Below are 19,894 nucleotides of genomic sequence, written 5' to 3' on the forward strand. Positions count from 1 at the left end.
GTGTAGGCAGGTGGAGGCGACGTTGTGGGGGGCAGATTAGGGGTTAATAAATATAATATAGGGGTCGGCGGTGTTAGGGGCAGCAGATTAGGGGTACATAGCGATAACGTAGGTGGCGGCGATTTGCGGTCGGAAGATTAGGGGTTAATTATTTTAAGTAGCTTGCGGCGACGTTGTGGGGGGCAAGTTAGGGGTTAATAAATATAATATAGGGGTCGGCGGGGTTAGGGGCAGCAGATTAGGGGTACATAAGTATAACGTAGGTGGCGGTCGGCAGATTAGGGGTTAAAAATTTTAATCGAGTGGCGGCGATGTGGGGGGACCTCAGTTTAGGGGTACATAGGTAGTTTATGGGTGTTAGTGTACTTTAGGGTACAGTAGTTAAGAGCTTTATAAACCGGCGTTAGCCAGAAAGCTCTTAACTCCTGCTTTTTTCAGGCGGCTGGAATCTTGTCGTTAGAGCTCTAACGCTCACTGCAGAAACGACTCTAAATACCGGCGTTAGAAAGATCCCATTGAAAAGATAGGCTACGCAAATGGCGTAGGGGGATCTGCGGTATGGAAAAGTCGCGGCTGTAAAGTGAGCGTTAGACCCTTTAATCACTGACTCCAAATACCAGCGGGCGGCCAAAACCAGCGTTAGGAGCCTCTAACGCTGGTTTTGACGGCTACCGCCGAACTCTAAATCTAGGCCTTTGTTTGCACAGCAATACTTTAAAGAGCATCAAATTAAACTGCTGGAGCTTTGATTTTCTTCTAACTGGTCGGCCTACCGGGCATTTTCGTCCCAGAAGGAAGTCTCTTCTAAAGATGATGCACAAGAAAGCCTGCAAAGAGTTTTCTGAAAACAAGCAGACTAAGGATATGGATTACTGGAACCATGTCCTGTGGTCCTATGAGACCAAAATAAACTTATTTGGTTCAGATGGTGTCAAGCATGTGTGGCGGCAACCAGGTGAAGAGTACAAAGACAAGTGTGTCTTGCCTACAGTCAAGCATGGTGATGGGAGTGTCATGGTCTGGGCCTGCATGAGTGCTGCCGGCAATGGGGAGCTACAGTTCATTGAGGGAACCATGAATGCCAACATGTACTGTGACATACTGAAGCAGAGCATGAGCCCCTCCCTTCTGAGACTGGGCCACAGGGCAGTATTCCAACATGATAACGACCCCAAATACACCTCCAAGATGACCACTGCCTTGCTAAAGAAGCTAAGGGTAAAGGTGATGGACTGGCCAAGCATGTCCCCAGACCTAAACCCTATTGAGCATCTGTGGGGCATCCTCAAATGGAAGGTGGGGAAGTGCATGGTCTCTAACATCCACCAGCTCTGTGATGTTGTCATGGAGGAGTGGAAGAGGACTCCAGTTGCAACCTGTGAAGCTCTGGTGAACTCCATACCCAGGAGGATTAAGGCAGTGCTGGAAAGTAATGGTGGCCACACAAAATATTGACACTTTGGGCCCAAATTGGACATTTCCACTTAGGGGTGTACTCACTTTTGTTGCCAACGGTTTAGACATTAATTGCTGTGTGTTGAGTTATTTTGAGGGGACAATAGTTTTACACTGTTATACAGGCTGTACACTGACTACTTTACATTGTAGCAAAGTATCATTTCTTCAGTGTTGTCACATGAAAAGATATAATAAAATATTTACAAAAATTTGAGGGGTGTACTCACTTTTGTGAGATATTGTATATATGACTCTTGTCATTGGGTAATGGTGTGTCCAGCTTGCTCGCAATAGTGTATTGATGTTCCTTCAAGAGAGGTTACCAAGAGAATGAAGCAGAATTGGTAACAGAAGTAAAATGGTAAGTTGCTTACAAATGTATGCTCTATCTGAATCATAAAATAAAAAATTGAGTTTCATTAATCTTTAAACAGATTTTTTTCCTGTGTACTTTAAACAAAAATTTACTGCATAATTCAAATTTGCATTTTGCATCATATTTTTTTGTGTGCAGATTTTAACGTATATTATTAATTAAAGGTTTTTTGATTCCTTAATTGTGATGTTTAATATGTATTTTCAATATATTTTTTAACTGCATACTTAAAGGGACATGAAACCCATTTTTTTTTCTTTTGTGATTTAGAAAGAGCATGTCATTTTAAACAACTTTCTAATTCACTTATATTATCTAATTTGCTTCATTCTCTTGATATCACTTGCTGAAAAGCATATCTAGATATGCTCAGTAGCTGCTGATTGGTTGCTGCACATAAAGGCCTTGTTTGATTGGCTCACACATGTGCATTGCTATTTCTTCAACAAAGGATATCTAAAGAATTGAGCAAATTAGATAATATAAGTAAATTGGAAAGTTGTTTAAAATTGCATGTCCTATCTGAATCATGAAAGTTTAATTTTGACTAGACTGTCCCTTTAATTCAGTAAAATATGGATGTGTCTTTCCTTTGCATACAGAAATGTAGGATACACAGCTGTGAAATGTGAAATGTGCCTGTAGAGAATCCTGTCAAGGGCCTTGTAGCACTGAGAGAGAGCTTTAGAAAATCTGGCCCCATGAGACAGATGTTAAAGAACAAAAACTCACCATCAATTTGTATTTCTTTTCTACTAAGTAATGAATTTCAGTTTGAAAATGTCTCTACTGATGATCAGTAATAATATCTATATTAATATAATCAGAGGACTGTTATATGGCTGTTTATGGCTACTGTGTGTGAATCTGGATGTTTACTTTGTATAGGATAACTATCCTTACACTTTACATAATTGTGAATCCGGATTTAGATTAAGGGATTGTTCTTACACTGACTGCTTTATAAACTGGTGTCTGAGGTGACTGGTTTACTATTAATTGATTCCTTGAATACTGTGGAAATTAATGGCTAGATTTAGAGTTTTGTCGGTAACGACCCGAAAATCTAACGCCGGCTTTTTTCTGGCCGCACCATAAAAATAACTCTGGTATTGAGAGTCCACATAAAGGCTGCGTTAGACTCCAAAAAAGGAGCGTAGAGCATATTTAACGCAGCTTCAACTCTCGATACCAGAGTTGCTTACGCAAGCGGCCAGCCTCAAAAACGTGCTCGTGCACGATTCCCCCATAGAAAACAATGGGGCTGTTTGAGCTGAAAAAAAACCTAACCCCTGCAAAAAAGCCGCATTCAGCTCCTAACGCAGCCCCATTGTTTGCTATGCGGAAACACTTCCTACGTCTGCACCTAACACCCTAACATGTACCCCGAGTCTAAACACCCCTAACCTTACACTTATTAACCCCTAATCTGCCGCCCCCGCTATCGCTGACCCCTGCATATTATTATTAACCCCTAATCTGCCGCTCCGTAAACCGCCGCTACTTACATTATCCCTATGTACCCCTAATCTGCTGCCCTAACATCGCCGACCCCTATATTATATTTATTAACCCCTAATCTGCCCCCCACAACGTCGCCTCCACCTGCCTACACTTATTAACCCCTAATCTGCCGAGCGGACCTGAGCGCTACTATAATAAAGTTATTAACCCCTAATCCGCCTCACTAACCCTATAATAAATAGTATTCACCCCTAATCTGCCCTCCCTAACATCGCCGACACCTAACTTCAATTATTAACCCCTAATCTGCCTACTGGAGCTCACCGCTATTCTAATAAATGTATTAACCCCTAAAGCTAAGTCTAACTCTAACACTAACACCCCCCTAAGTTAAATATAATTTTAATCTAACGAAATTAATTAACTCTTATTAAATAAATTATTCCTATTTAAAGCTAAATACTTACCTGTAAAATAAATCCTAATATAGCTACAATATAAATTATAATTATATTATAGCTATTTTAGGATTAATATTTATTTTACAGGTAACTTTGTATTTATTTTAACCAGGTACAATAGCTATTAAATAGTTAAGAACTATTTAATAGCTAAAATAGTTAAAATAATTACAAAATTACCTGTAAAATAAATCCTAACCTAAGTTACAATTAAACCTAACACTACACTATCAATAAATTAATTAAATAAAATACCTATAATTATCTACAATTAACCTAACACTACACTATCAATAAATAAATTAAATACAATACCTACAAATAACTACAATGAAATAAACTATCTAAAGTACAAAAAATAAAAAAGAACTAAGTTACAAAAAATAAAAAAATATTTACAAACATAAGAAAAATATTGGATCAGCCAATCGGATTGAACTTGATTCTGATTGGCTGATTCCATCAGCCAATCAGAATATTCCTACCATAATTTCGATTGGCTGATAGAATCCTATCAGCCAATCGGAATTCGAGGGACGTCATCTTGGATGACGTCATTTAAAGGAACCGTCATTCGTCGTTCAGTCGTCGGCCAGGATGGATGTTCCGCGTCGGAGGTCTTCAGGATTCTGCCGCTCCGCTCCGGATGGATGACCATAGAAGATCCCGCTTGGATGAAGACTTCAATCGGATGGAAGACCTCTTCTGCCCCGCTTGGATGAAGACTTCAGCCGGATCATGGACCTCTTCAGCCCCCTGCTTGGGCTTGGATCAGGACATCGGAGGAGCTCTTCTGGATCGATCGGTGAACCTGGTATGGTGAAGATAAGGTAGGAAGATCTTCAGGTGCTTAGTGTTAGGTTTATTTAAGGGGGGTTTGGGTTAGATTAGGGGTATGTGGGTGGTGGGTTGTAATGTTGGGGGGGGTATTGTATGTTTTTTTTTACAGGCAAAAGAGCTGAACTTCTTGGGGCATGCCCCGCAAAGGGCCCTGTTCAGGGCTGGTAAGGTAAAAGAGCTTTGAACTTTAGTAATTTAGAATAGGGTAGGGCATTTTTTTATTTTGGGGGGCTTTGTTATTTTATTAGGGGGCTTAGAGTAGGTGTAATTAGTTTAAAATTGTTGTAATATTTTTCTTATGTTTGTAAATATTTTTTTTATTTTTTGTAACTTAGTTCTTTTTTATTTTTTGTACTTTAGATAGTTTATTTCATTGTAGTTATTTGTAGGTATTGTATTTAATTTATTTATTGATAGTGTAGTATTTAATCCTAAAATAGCTATAATAAAATTATAATTTATATTGTAGCTATATTAGGATTTATTTTACAGGTAAGTATTTAGCTTTAAATAGGAATAATTTATTTAATAAGAGTTAATTAATTTCGTTAGATTAAAATTATATTTAATTTAGGGGGGTGTTAGTGTTAGGGTTAGACTTAGCTTTAGGGGTTAATACATTTATTAGAATAGCGGTGAGCTCCAGTCGGCAGATTAGGGGTTAATAATTGAAGTTAGGTGTCGGCGATGTTAGGGAGGGCAGATTAGGGGTTAATACTATTTATTATAGGGTTAGTGAGGCGGATTAGGGGTTAATAACTTTATAATAATAGCGGTGCGGTCCGCTCGGCAGATTAGGGGTTAATAAGTGTAGGCAGGTGGAGGCGACGTTGAGGGGGGCAGATTAGGGGTTAATAAATATAATATAGGGGTCGGCGGTGTTAGGGGCAGCAGATTAGGGGTACATAAGTATAACGTAGGTGGCGGCGCTTTGCGGTCGGCAGATTAGGGGTTAATTATTGTAGGTAGCTGGCTGCGACGTTGTGGGGGGCAGGTTAGGGGTTAATAAATATAATATAGGGGTCGGCGGTGTTAGGGGCAGCAGATTAGGGGTACATAAGTATAACGTAGGTGGCGGTCGGCAGATTAGGGGTTAAAAAAAATTTAATCGAGTGGCGGCGATGTGGGGGGACCTCGGTTTAGGGGTACATAGGTAGTTTATGGGTGTTAGTGTACTTTAGAGTACAGTAGTTAAGAGCTTTATGAACCGGCGTTAGCCCAGAAAGCTCTTAACTACTGACTTTTTTCCTGCGGCTGGAGTTTTGTCGTTAGATGTCTAACGCTCACTTCAGACACGACTCTAAATACCGGAGTTAGAAAAATCCCATTGAAAAGATAGGATACGCAATTTACGTAAGGGGATCTGCGGTATGGAAAAGTCGCGGCTGAAAAGTGAGAGTTAGACCCTTTTTTTAATGACTCCAAATACCGGAGGTAGCCTAAAACCAGCGTTAGGAGCCTCTAACGCTGGTTTTCACGGCTAACGCCAAACTCTAAATCTAGGCCTTAGTTAACCCAGTACTGGCATTACCCATCTTTTGTTTATTGATAAACAGGGATCCCTGTAATCGCTCTGTTAGTCAGCTTTATGGGATTTTAGACTTATTTATATATTGTGAATAAACGTTCTGTGATTTTTTTTGTAAATACCAGTCCCTCTCTGGTAATTCACCTCTGTGTATGATTTTTTGATTGGATGCTGTATGGGTGAGTGCTGGAAATGGATTTACTTTCTTTCTTTCTTTCTTTCTTCGATCTATCTATCTCCTATCTCTATCCCTCGCTCTCTCTCTCTCTCTCTCTCTCTCTATATATATATATATATATATATATATATATATTTATATAATCTCTCTCTCTCTCTCTCCTCTCTCTCTCTCTCTCTCTCTCTCTCTCTCTCTCTCTCTCTCTCTCTCTCTCTCTCTCTCTCTCTCTCTCTCTCTCTCTCTCTCTCTCTCTCTCTCTCTCTCTCTCTCTCTCTCTCTCTCTCTATATATATATATATATATATATATATATATATATATATATATGATGCAGGAAGGCACTCACTGGTCTTTTCATCAAATCTTTATTATCAAGCGTGACGTTTCTGGGACACACTCCCCTTCCTCAGACAAACACAAAACAAAAGTGACTGAAAATATAAAGCCAAACAAGCCCCTCCCAGTGAAAATTGTGCCAACAATGGTTACTATAGTGATCCTCAACAACATAGTAATCCCTGTGAACGGCATATGTAATGCAAGTGTTAACAGCTGCTCATCATGCAGACAGTATATTTTAACCACAATTAAATGAAACATATAGTGAGTGTGACAAAAAGAACATGCCAAGTATAATATGTGTATCATACTAAAATGTAGTGAGTGTATATAAAGAGCACATATTCAACATACTCATAATATCTAAAATATCACCCATCTGTGTAATAAATACCTATGTGACCCCTAACACATATACTAAATCTATGTGTATGGTGTAATGGTGACATATACATTAATGTATTGTGCACATGTGAATAGTTAATATATACACACTGGCAGCCCAATGGACTCAAGATCGGTGTATGAGCAAACTCTGTTCATAACCTAAATCATAGAACTTCTTTATCTATCAAATGAAACTAACCAGAGTGGCAAAATAAATCGTAATTTCTTATGGCAGGTTTAGAGGAAACTGAATGTGCGCACGATCTAATGCCCAATCTATCACAGTGGGGATACTACATTACATGTTGCCAACTTAATATAACATTGCATCTTGCCAACTTAATACAAATATAAGTATACATCAGATCCTGGACATCCAGCATATTACTTATTGTGTCACATAATATAATATATCAATGTACCTGCGCAAACATCAAGTCCGTGGTGGCAAACAGTGAGTCTGAGACGCACACCCGGCTCCGTGTGATGTCGTCATCTGCCGACTGGCTAGACAAAATACTAGGTTGCCATAGTGACGATGTTAAGCTACTGGAAATGTAAATAGCAAGCCCAAGACTCCACAACATCTAGGGACAAATCACAAGTGTAGACGGCAATAATGTGAAACTATTGAATGTGAGACTGTTGAATGTAAAATTATAGTATGTGTACACCAGAGCGGACCACATAGACAAATGTTGTCAAATAGACAATAACATAAAGCTGGCTGTGTGGTTATGTGGCCCAAAATAAATACATAAATAAATTAGCCAAAAGAGAACAATCACTACAGCTTGCAATAAAGTACAAAGAGGACAATATATAAACTGAAATAAATAGAACAACAAAAATAGAACAACAAAATAAGTAACAAATAAGATAGAACAAAATAATAAAGATAGAACAAAAATAAAGAGACAAATAACAATAAAATATAGAAATGAAAATAGAATGAAAACTAATGAAAGTAAAACGAAGATAAAGAAAAAAAGGGGGAAGAGGAGAACATAACCAAGGTAGAGAATGACTAAAAAAGCCATAACATAAAAAGCCATAACATAAAAAGAAATAACATAAAAATAAATAAATAAATGAAGTATGTAAAGTCAAATATAATAAAATAAAATCATAAGATAATCATAAAAGAAATAAGATAAGATAAAACAATGAAAGAAAGAGAAAGAAAAGAGAGGAAAAAGGAAGAAAAAGGAAAAGAAAAAAGAAAAAGAAGAGAAAAAGGACAGAGAAAAAGCCCCCTCCAACCCAAGAAGCAGAAAAAGAAAGAAGAGAACCTGCATAGAAAAAAGAGATATGAATGAAAAGAACAGTGAACAAAAAAAGAGAGGAGAGAAGGGCAAAGTAGAATACAGAATAGATCATCAACTCCCATAGGTCATGCTCTGTAAACATAGGGTTCATCTGCCTCAGGATACATTCAATCAAGCTTCTTAAAAGTCATCCAATAAATTCAATGAAACCCTTCAATTCATAGGAAACCATGCCAATCCAAGTTCACATTCAATCCCTTCGGGCGTATGGTGTTTAGTCTGAAAATCCACTTGAATTCCAATTGTAGTAATTTATTGTCCCTGTCCCCACCTCTAGAGGGGATTGGAACATGATCAATAATCTTGAATCTTAAGTCCTGTACACTATGTCCACTGTTAGCGAAATGATGTGCCACCGGTTGATCACTCCCGTGATTTTTAATAGCTGTCCTAATGGCTGATCGGTGGTTGGCCATGCGGGTACGGACATAATCCACCGTTTTCCCCACATAGAATAAACCACATGGACAGTTGATTAAGTAGACCACGTAGGTTGGGGTGCAGGTAAGGTAGTACTGAATTTTATAAGCTTAATTCGTATCAGGGTGGTGGAATGTGGCCCCGGGGATCATCGCATGGCAGGTAGTGTAACCGCTGCAGCGGTAGCATCCCTTCTTGTTCGAGGATAGCCAGGTGTTTTTGTCATAACAGTGTTTGGGGTCCGTCACCACCAATTGGTCCCTCAAATTACGGTTTCTCTTGAACCCCACTCTGGGACTCCCCCATTCGCCAAATGGTAGACCAGTATCATCTTTAATGATGTGCCAGTGGGTCCTTAGACAATGTCCTATATTCTTTTTATCCGGGCAGTATCTGGTTACAAATGTCATCCTTTGAGTATCATCCCTTGCATGTCCCTTGTTAGGATCATCCTGTTCCCTCATGCTTTCTAGGAGATAATCCCATTTGTAGCCCCTTGCCAGGAATTTCTTTGCCATATCTTGAAGCTGTGTCTTCATAACTTCAGTATTGCTGTTATTTCTGTTTACTCTTGACATCTGGCCCCGGGGTATGGCCTTGAGTAAGGATGAAGGATGGCAGCTGTGTGCATGTAATACAGAATTCCTATCTGTAGGTTTCTGATACAGTGTTGTTCCTACAGTCATGCCATCTCGGAAGATACATAGATCCAGAAACTCCACCTTTTCTTCACTGCAACACATTTTAAACTGGATGGGATGATTCAATCCATTTAGATGGTCAAACCATTCCTGTAAAGATTCCTTCGTGCCGCCCCAAACGATGAACAAGTCATCTATGTAGCGCTGGTATACAATAACTTCTTCCCTCTGGAACACCCTCATGATCTCTTCTTCATAGTGTTCCATATAAAGGTTCGCAAATGATGGGGCAACGTTCGAACCCATAGCGGTTCCCTTTATTTGGCAATAATACGAATTCTCGAACCTGAAGTAATTCAGCCTGAGGCTTAACTCAAGAATCTGTAGTAGGTAGTGTGCTGGTGGCCCCACATACGGGTATCTACTCAAGGTTCTTGCTACCATTCTGATGCCCTCTTGTTGAGGTATAACTGTGTATAGGCTATTGACATCTTCCGTTGCCAGAATCCACTTTTCTTCCATCCTCAGACCCTTTAATTTGTCAATGAGATCAATAGAGTCCCTAACATACGATCTCATATTTTTGACAAATGGTTGTAAGAAGAAATCAACCAATTGGGATAGCGGTGATGTAATCGAACCCCAGACAGAGACGATAGGTCTCCCTGGTGGGTTTGATAAGTTCTTGTGCACTTTCGGCAGGGTGTACAGTATGGGACAAATAGGATATTCAGTTATCAAAAACCCTCCAATTTTTTCATCTATGTAACCTTGCATTACACCTTCTTTAACCAAGGTTTCAATTTCCTTCTGAAACTCCTTGGTTGGGTTTCTTTGTAGTGATTTATAGGTCATGGTGTCGCTCAATTGCTCCTTGATCTCTGATTGGTAATATGAGTAATTCATAATTACCGTCTCACCCCCTTTATCCACTGGGCGGATGATGATCTTGGGGTCTGTGGCCAACGTCTTGATTGAGACAAATTCCTCCTTTGTCAAGTTGTTCCGAAATCGTGGTTTTGGTGTCATAGCAATGTCGGTGTTTACCAAACAGGAGTATATTTAATGCTGGGATTGTAGCTGGTCGGATCAAATTTACTGACTTTGCGAAAAGGAATACCCATTTCTGGGTTCAGACTATTGCTGGAATATTCCTTAAGTCTTAATGACCGCTGAAATTTTTGTTGGTCAATCCACAAATCAAAAGGATCACTAGTTTTAGTGGGTACAAAGTTAAGTCCCTTGTTCAGTAATTGAATTTCAGATTCTGTCAGGACATGATCACTGATGTTGATGATTAAATTGTTGTTTGTTATTTTAAATAAGTGCTCCCTAGACCTCATCTAACTTGATAAGATCAAGCAAGACGTATTGGAGTATGAGAGTACAACACACAGAAACTGATAAATGATACCAGCTCGGATTGGCTTAGTCAACTACAAACACAACTTAAGGAATATAAAGAAGCCCTGATTTCCTTTAAGAATAGAAAGTTCATATCAGTGACAGAAGATCATAAAGAGAAAAGTGTTTATAGGTGGTTGACAGTTGGTGACGGAGATAATAGAGGTTACCTCCCCAGAAGGCAGAGGAGATTCAGACAATACACTAGAAGGAATCTCCAGACTGTAGACACTAGCTCGGGTACGGACTCTGACACCCCACAGCCCTCACAGGGGCACACACCACCGTACAGAGAGAACACAAGGCCTTATAGAGGCAACCAACAACAACAGCAGCCTTTTTTAGGGGTAACCACCGATCAGCCATCAGGGGAAGAGGAGGCCACATCCAAGAAGAGGTGGTCAGAGGCAGACCACCATTCCCACACCAACATCCGCCGAGACACTAACAAACAACAATTTAATCATCAACATCAGTGATCGTGTCCTGACAGAATCTGAAATTCAATTACTGAACAAGGGACTTAACTTTGTACCCACTAAAACTAGTGATCCTTTTGATTTGTGGATTGACCAACAAAAATTTCAGCGGTCATTAAGACTTAAGGAATATTTCAGCAACAGTCTGAACCCAGAAATGGTTATTCCTTTTCGCAAAGTCAGTAAATTTTATCCGACCAGCTACAATCCCAGCATTAAAATATACTCCCGTTTGGTAAACACTGACATTGCTATGACACCAAAACCACAATTTCGGAACAACTTGACAAAGGAGGAATTTGTCTCAATCAAGACGTTGGCCACAGACCCCAAGATCATCATCCGCCCAGCGGATAAAGGGGGTGCAACGGTAATTATGAATTACTCATATTACCAATCAGAGATCAAGGAGCAATTGAGCGACACCATGACCTATAAACCACTACAAAGAAACTCAATCAAGGAGTTTCAGAAGGAAATTGAAACCTTGGTTAAAGAAGGTGTAATGCAAGGTTACATAGATGAAAAAATTGGAGGGTTTTTGATAACTGAATATCCTATTTGTCCCATACTGTACACCCTGCTGAAAGCGCACAAGAACTTATCACACCCACCAGGGAGACCCATCGTCTCTGCCCGGGGTTCGATTACATCACCGCTATCCCAATTGGTTGATTTCTTCTTACAACCATTTGTCAAAAATATGAGATCGTATGTTAGGGACTCTATTGATCTCATTGACAAATTAAAGGGTCTGAGGATGGAAGAAAAGTGGATTCTGGCAACAACAGATGTCAATAGCCTATATACGGTGATACCTCAACAAGAGGGCATCAGAATGGTAGCAAGAACCTTAAGTAGATACCCGTATGTGGGGCCACCAGCACACTACCTACTACAGATTCTTGAGTTAAGCCTCAGGCTGAATTACTTCAGGTTCGAGAATTCGTATTATTGCCAAATAAAGGGAACCGCTATGGGTTCGAACGTTGCCCCATCATTTGCGAACCTTTATATGGAACACTATGAAGAAGAGATCATGAGGGTGTTCCAGAGGGAAGAAGTCATTGTATACCAGCGCTACATAGATGACTTGTTCATCGTTTGGGGTGGCACGAAGGAATCTTTACAGGAATGGTTTGACCATCTAAATGGATTGAATCATCCTATCCAGTTTAAAATGTGTTGCAGTGAAGAAAAGGTGGAGTTTCTGGATCTATTTATCTTCCAAGATGGCATGACTGTAGGAACAACACTGTATCAGAAACCTACAGATAGGAATTCTGTATTACATGCACACAGCTGCCATCCTTCATCCTTACTCAAAGCCATACCCCGGGGCCAGATGTCAAGAGTAAACAGAAATAACAGCAATACTGAAGTTATGAAGACACAGCTTCAAGATATGGCAAAGAAATTCCTGGCAAGGGGCTACAAATGGGATTATCTCCTAGAATGCATGAGGGAACAGGATGATCCTAACAAGGGACATGCAAGGGATGATACTCAAAGGATGACATTTGTAACCAGATACTGCCCGGATAAAAAGAATATAGGACATTGTCTAAGGACCCACTGGCACATCATTAAAAATGATACTGGTCTACCATTTGGCGAATGGGGGAGTCCCAGAGTGGGGTTCAAGAGAAACCGGAATTTGAGGGACCAATTGGTAGTGATGGATCCCAAACACTTATGACAAAAAGACCTGGCTATCCTCGAACAAGAAGGGATGCTACAGCTGCAGCGGTTGCACTACCTGCCATGCGATGATCCCCGGGGCCACATTTCGCCACCCTGATACGAATTTAACTTATAAAATTCAGTACTACCTTACCTGCACCCCAACCTACGTGGTCTACTTAATCAACTGTCCATGTGGTTTATTCTATGTGGGGAAAACGGTGGAAGATGTCCGTACCCGCATGGCCAACCACGATCAGCCATTAGGACAGCTATTAAAAATCACGGTAGTAATCAACCGGTGGCACATCATTTCGCTAACAGTGGACATAGTGTACAGGACTTAAGATTCAAGATTATTGATCATGTTCCCATCCCCTCTAGAGGTGGGGACAGGGACAATAAATTACTACAATTGGAATCCAAGTGGATTTTCAGACTAAACACCATACGCCCGAAGGGATTGAATGTGAACTTGGATTGGCATGGTTTCCTATGAATTGAAGGGTTTCATTGAATTTAATTGGATGACTTTGAAGAAGCTTGATTTAATGTATCCTGAGGCAGATGAACCCTATGTTTACAGAGCATGAGAGTTGATGATCTATTTTGTATTCTACCTTGCCCTTCTTCTCTCCTCTCTTTTTTGTTCACGGTTCTTTTCATTCATATCTTTTTTTTCTATGCAGGTGCTCTTCTTTCTTTTTCTGCTTCTTGGGTTGGAGGGGGCTTTTTCTCTGTCCTTTTTCTCTTCTTTTTCTTTTTTCTTTTCCTTTTTCCTCTCTTTTCTTTCTCTTTCTTTCATTGTTTTATCTTATTTCTTTTATGATTATCTTATGATTTTATTTTATTTGACTTTACATACTTCATTTATTTATTTCTTTTTATGTTATTTCTTTTTATGTTATGGCTTTTTATGTTTTGGCTTTTTTAGTCATTCTCTACCTTGGTTATGTTCTCCTCTTCCCCTTTTTTTCTTTATCTTCGTTTTACTTTCATTAGTTTCCATTCTATTTTCATTTCTATATTTTATTGTTATTTGTCTCTTTATTTTTGTTCTATCTTTATTATTTTTGTTCTATCTTATTTGTTACTTATTTTGTTGTTCTATTTTTGTTGTTCTATTTATTTCAGTTCATATATTGTCCTCTTTGTACTTTAATGCAAGCTGTAGTGATTGTTCTCTTTTGGCTAATTTATTTATGTATTTATTTTGGGCCACATAACCACACAGCCAGCTTTATGTTATTGTCTATTTAATAACATTTGTCTATGTGGTCCACTCTGGTGTACACATACTATAATTTTACATTCAACAGTCTCACATTCAATAGTTTCACATTATTGCCGTCTACACTTGTGATTTCTCCCTAGACGTTGTGGAGTCTTGGGCTTCCTATTTACATTTCCAGTAGCTTAACATCGTCACTATGGCAACCTAGTATTTTGTCTAGCCAGTCGGCAGATGACGTCATCACACGGAGCCGGGTGTGTGCGCCTCAGACTCACTGTTTGCCACCACAGACTTGATGTTTGCGCAGGTACATTGATATATTATATTATGTGACACAATAAGTAATATGCTGAAAGTCCAGGATCTGATGTATACTTATATTTGTATTAAGTTGGCAAGATGCAATGTTATATTAAGTTGGCAACATGTAATGTAGTATCCCCACTGTCATAGATTGGGCATTAGATCGTGCGCACATGCAGTTTCCTCTAAACCTGCCATAAGAAATTACGATTTATTTTGCAACTTTGGGTAGTTTCATTTGATAGATAAAGAAGTTCTATGATTTAGGTTATGAACAGAGTTTGCTTATACACCGATCTTGCGTTCATTGGGCTGCCAGTGTGTATATATTAACTATTCACATGTGCACAATACATTAATGTATATGTCACCATTACACCATACACATAGATTTAGTATATGTGTTAGGGGACACATAGGTATTTATTACACAGATGGGTGATATTTTAGATATTATGAGTATGTTGAATATGTGCTCTTTATATACACTCACTACATTTTAGTATGATACACATATTATACTTGACATGTTCTTTTTGTCACATTCACTATATGTTTCATTTAATTGTGGTTAAAATATACTGTCTGATGATGAGCAGCTGTTAACACTTGCATTACATATGCTGTTCACAGGGATTACTATGTTGTTGAGGATCACTATAGCAACAATTTTTGGCACAATTTTCACTGGGAGGTGCTTGTTTGGCTTTATATTTTCAGTCACTTTTGGTTTGTGTTTGTCTGAGGAAGGGGAGTGTCCCCCCGAAACGTCACGCTTGATAATAAAGATTTGATGAAAAGACCAGTGAGTGCCTTCCTTCATCCTGTATATTTACCTGATGGCATCCTGGCACTAAGAATTTTGAAAGTGGGAGTGCTCTCTATTAATATATATATATATATATATATATATATAAAGTAGGCAATGGGAAGGCACTCACCGTAATAAAAAGGATTCTTTATTCAAAAGTTAACGTTTTCGGGGTTGTCCCCGTCCTCAGACCAACAGAACAAACATACAACTCACCTATTTAAAAGGAAACCCATCACCGTGTCATTGCAATCAGCTGTGCCCCTGCACGTCTGCCAAGCACTACAGCGCATGCGCAAACCCACTACGGAGCAAGTCTAGCCTCTAACAGAACCATCACCATAGCAACCTCATAACACCACCGTGACACTTTTAACAATTAAAAAGCAAACATAGCCGACACAACCGTCCTTAATGACAGCAATATGTGCAGTACCACTATACACAAAGAACAGTGTGCAATGAGTCAGACACTAACTAGGAACATAATAGTGCCGGAGCCAGCCAAGCATTGCCTAGCAATCAAACAACAATGCGGTCCCACTCTATTGCGTATAACACACGCCCTCAACTTCACCATACTCTGCAATGTTAACCGTAACAATACTTCTCTCTCCACCTTAAAGTTAATATAAGAGTGTACAATACGGACCTACATACTTCCAACTCATACTCAGACACAACGCATAAGAGCGTAAACTTACACCCGTCTTCAGTCAGATATACCCAACATACTGTCAAACATACCTATACAAAAAGTACCTATCCATCCAAACGCATCTCGCTTACAACAATTAAGCAAACAGTATCCGTTATTGATCAATCATCCCACAACACACGTATACCTAATACGGCACCATTCATAATAAACCATCTATATTTAAATAAAACATGCCAATGTTGCAAAAATGCTTTATATACCCACAACTCTATATCATTGGCAATAGAACATTCTTCCAGGGTAGTTACTACCGACTTATCTTAAATGTCAAATCACACCTTATACGATACAACACTCACCATACCACCCCCCAATCATGTCCATACACTCCTATCACACTTCTAATATGCAACTATCACACACTCTCACATAAGTAAAAACACATCACAAGCTCAACCAAAACACTTCACTAACATAACTCAACCCATACTTCACTAGAATGCAAGCTCCACAATCACACAAAATACAAACTCTAAAACCAACTTTACAAAACCTCATCACAACAAAAACCAATGGTTTTATCACCAAATTATCGGGTATTCATACCTGTCCTATAATGACATACCAATCTCATCGACTTTAGCATCCTAGAACTAACACACACTCACCATCCATCCCTCACTACAAACATACACCAAACAACCCATATAGATTCTATTAAAACCATCACAGCCATATGAGCCACACCATAAAACACACATTACTACCAAACTACCATATCTCCTAAGCACCCAACAACACACCTAATATCAACCCAACCATACAATACATACCAATCGTATCCAATACTAACATTCCACCACACACATATTAAAAACTAACCTACTGCAACACGCACTCTAAATCATGCAAAAACCATTTGTGTCAAAAATAATACATAAACCGACTCATACACTAACAATAACCATCCACTCAACGCTGTTGCTATGTTCTCGAACAGTGACAGGATCATGATTAAGCTTTTTAAAGGAAGCACTGGTAGTCCATGGTCATATTCAGACCCTTTGGATGCATTATGTCCAGATTATAAATCCATTGCAGCTCTTTCTGCAATAGATGTCTTGACCTGTCACCCCCTCTCTGAGGTGCTGGAACATGGTCGATAATAATATACTGCAGATCCTGTACCCCATGGCCATTCAAAACGAAGTACCTCGCCACATTCTGTTCTGAGTCACCTTCTTTAATGGCACTCTGGATGGCAGATCTATGATTGGCCGACCTAGTTCGAAGGTCATCTTGGTTCTTTCCCACGTAAAAAAAATTAATCGTAATGAAGGCACCTCTCGGATGGTATTTAGTACCACATTTGCACCTGAAAGAATTAAATTTGCAGCAACATTGAAGGAGAACTGGGACATTGTTGCAAGTGACAGGTCACTTCCCTTTGGGCACATGGAGAGCCCCATGGTTGGCTTTAGACGTGGCAGTTCCTTGAAAGATCTACTTTTACGACCTGATAATAGGGACAGCTATAATCCACAGACATGGCTAAATCTAAAAAAGATGGGCTGTTTTCGTTGCAGTGGGTGCATCACGTGCAGGGGCTTGGTCCAAAGTTCCAGCTTTGTCCATCCTTGGACTAATAAGAAGTTCTTCTTTCGGCACAGAGTGACGTGCACCACCACCCATGTAGTGTATCTGCTACACTGTCCTTGTGGCAGATTTTACGTGGGAAAGACCCAAGATGACCTTCAAACTAGGATGGCCAATCATAGATCTGCCATCCGGAGTGCCATTAAAGAAGGTGACTCAGAACAGCCTGTGGCGAGGCACTTTGTTTTGAATGGCCATGGGGTCAGGATCTGCGGTATATTATTATTGACCATGTTCCAGCACCTCAGAGAGGGGGTGACAGGTCAAGACGTCTATTGCAGAAAGAGCTGCAATGGATTTATAATCTGGACACAATGCATCCAAAGGGTCTGAATATGACCATGGACTACCAGTGCTTCCTTTAAAAAGCTTAATCATGATCCTGTCACTGTTCGAGAACATAGCAACAGTGTTGAGTGGATGGTTATTGTTAGCGTATGAGTCGGTTTATGTATTATTTTTGACACAAATGGTTTTTGCATGATTTAGAGTGCGTGTTGCAGTAGGTTAGTTTTTAATATGTGTGTGGTGGAATGTTAGTATTGGATACGATTGGTATGTATTGTATGGTTGGGTTGATATTTGGTGTGTCGTTGGGTGCATAGGAGATATGGTAGTTTGGTAGTAATGTGTGTTTTATAGCGTGGCTGTGATGGTTTTAATAGAATGGATATGGGTTGTTTGGTGTATGTTTGTAGTGAGGGATGGATGGTGAGTGTGTGTTAGTTCTAGGATGCTAAAGTCGATGAGATTGGTATGTCATTATAGGACAGGTATGACTACCCGATAATTTGGTGATAAAACCATTGGTTTTTGTTGTGATGAGGTTTTGTAAAGTTGGTTTTAGAGTTTGTATTTTGTGTGATTGTGGAGCTTGCATTCTAGTGAAGTATGGGTTGAGTTATGTTAGTGAGGTGTTTTGGTTGAGCTTGTGATGTGTTTTTACTTATGTGAGAGTGTGTGATAGTTGCATATTAGAAGTGTGATAGGAGTGTATGGACATGATTGGGGGGTGGTATGGTGAGTGTTGTATCGTATAAGGTCCGTTTTGACATTTAAGATAAGTCAGTAGTAACTACCCTGGAAGAATGTTCTATTGCCAATGATATAGAGTTGTGGGTATACAAAGCATTTTTGCAACGTTGGCATGTTTTATTTAAATATAGATGGTTTATTATGAATGGTGCCGTATTAGGTATATGTTGCAAAATCTCATTTTTTTTGCTTCAAATACTGTTTTAACTCAGCGATCCCTTAACAGGATTATTGTAGCAACACAGAAACCACTCACTAGACAAGCTTGTTTCGTTCTTTTTAGAACTCGTCAGAACTGAGATTTTGCATATCTAATTTGCATATCTTACCCAGAATCCTCTTGTGCAATGGTAACATTGTATATGGAGTTTTAATGGGGAAAAGCAAGCGGGGAACTTGCCTAGATGTGCTAATTTTCTATGCAAAAATTTGTATTGATTTACTTTTGAGACATGGAGGATTTTAATCTCAGTTTTTTATCTCCCCCATAATTTCAACGAATATATATATATATATCATCTCACTATCATCTCTCTCTCATATTTGTACAGCCTTGAAGATACTGTATTTACGGATGGATAACTTATGATGTTTACCTGTATTATAATGCTTTGTGCAGTATCGCAGATCTTTCTCCTCCTTCAAGATAAACTGTGGCAGAGTAAGGCCATCTGCAACTTGCACAGCTCCTGTTTCCTCCCACTCAAATATCAGGTCATTCATTGTATAGCCAACTAAAGTGAAAAAAGTATAAGGAAAGTAAATCACGTTATAACATTAAATGATTATCCCTTCCTTTTCCATGTTTTCCGTTATGTAACTATTCCATAGGTATATTTAATTTGATCTACAAAAAACGTGCTATGTAATCAATTTGATCTACAAGAAATGTGCTATGTAATCAATTTGATATAAAAAAATGTGCTATGTAATCAATTTGATCTACAAGAAATGTGCTATGTAATCAATTTATCTACAAGAAATGTGCTATGTAATCAATTTATCTACAAGAAATGTGCTAAGTAATCGATTTGATCTACAAGAAATGTGCTATGTAATCAATTTATCTACAAGAAATGTTCCATGTAATCAATGTATCTACAATAAATGTACTATGTCAGCAATTGGCTTTATATTTTTATCCCTATTATAATTATTGTGCATGTCGCCACTGGATCTCAAAGACAGAAGCAGAGGGAGAGTCCTGA

General features: G+C 39.0%; 1 protein-coding gene across 1 annotated transcript in view; it reads right to left on the minus strand.

Moving 5' to 3' along the window:
- The window catches only part of GLRA1 (glycine receptor alpha 1), a gene marked incomplete at its 5' end in the record, with an annotated part of 351,072 nt that overhangs the window by 86,020 nt on the left and 245,158 nt on the right, over window positions 1–19,894 (minus strand). The window contains one exon of the mRNA XM_053718691.1: window positions 19,283–19,420. Within this exon, the coding sequence (XP_053574666.1) occupies window positions 19,283–19,420 (138 nt within the window). The remainder of the gene's footprint in view (window positions 1–19,282; window positions 19,421–19,894) is intronic.

Source organism: Bombina bombina, chromosome 6 (genome assembly GCF_027579735.1).
Source record: "Bombina bombina isolate aBomBom1 chromosome 6, aBomBom1.pri, whole genome shotgun sequence".
Classification (NCBI taxonomy): domain Eukaryota; kingdom Metazoa; phylum Chordata; class Amphibia; order Anura; family Bombinatoridae; genus Bombina; species Bombina bombina.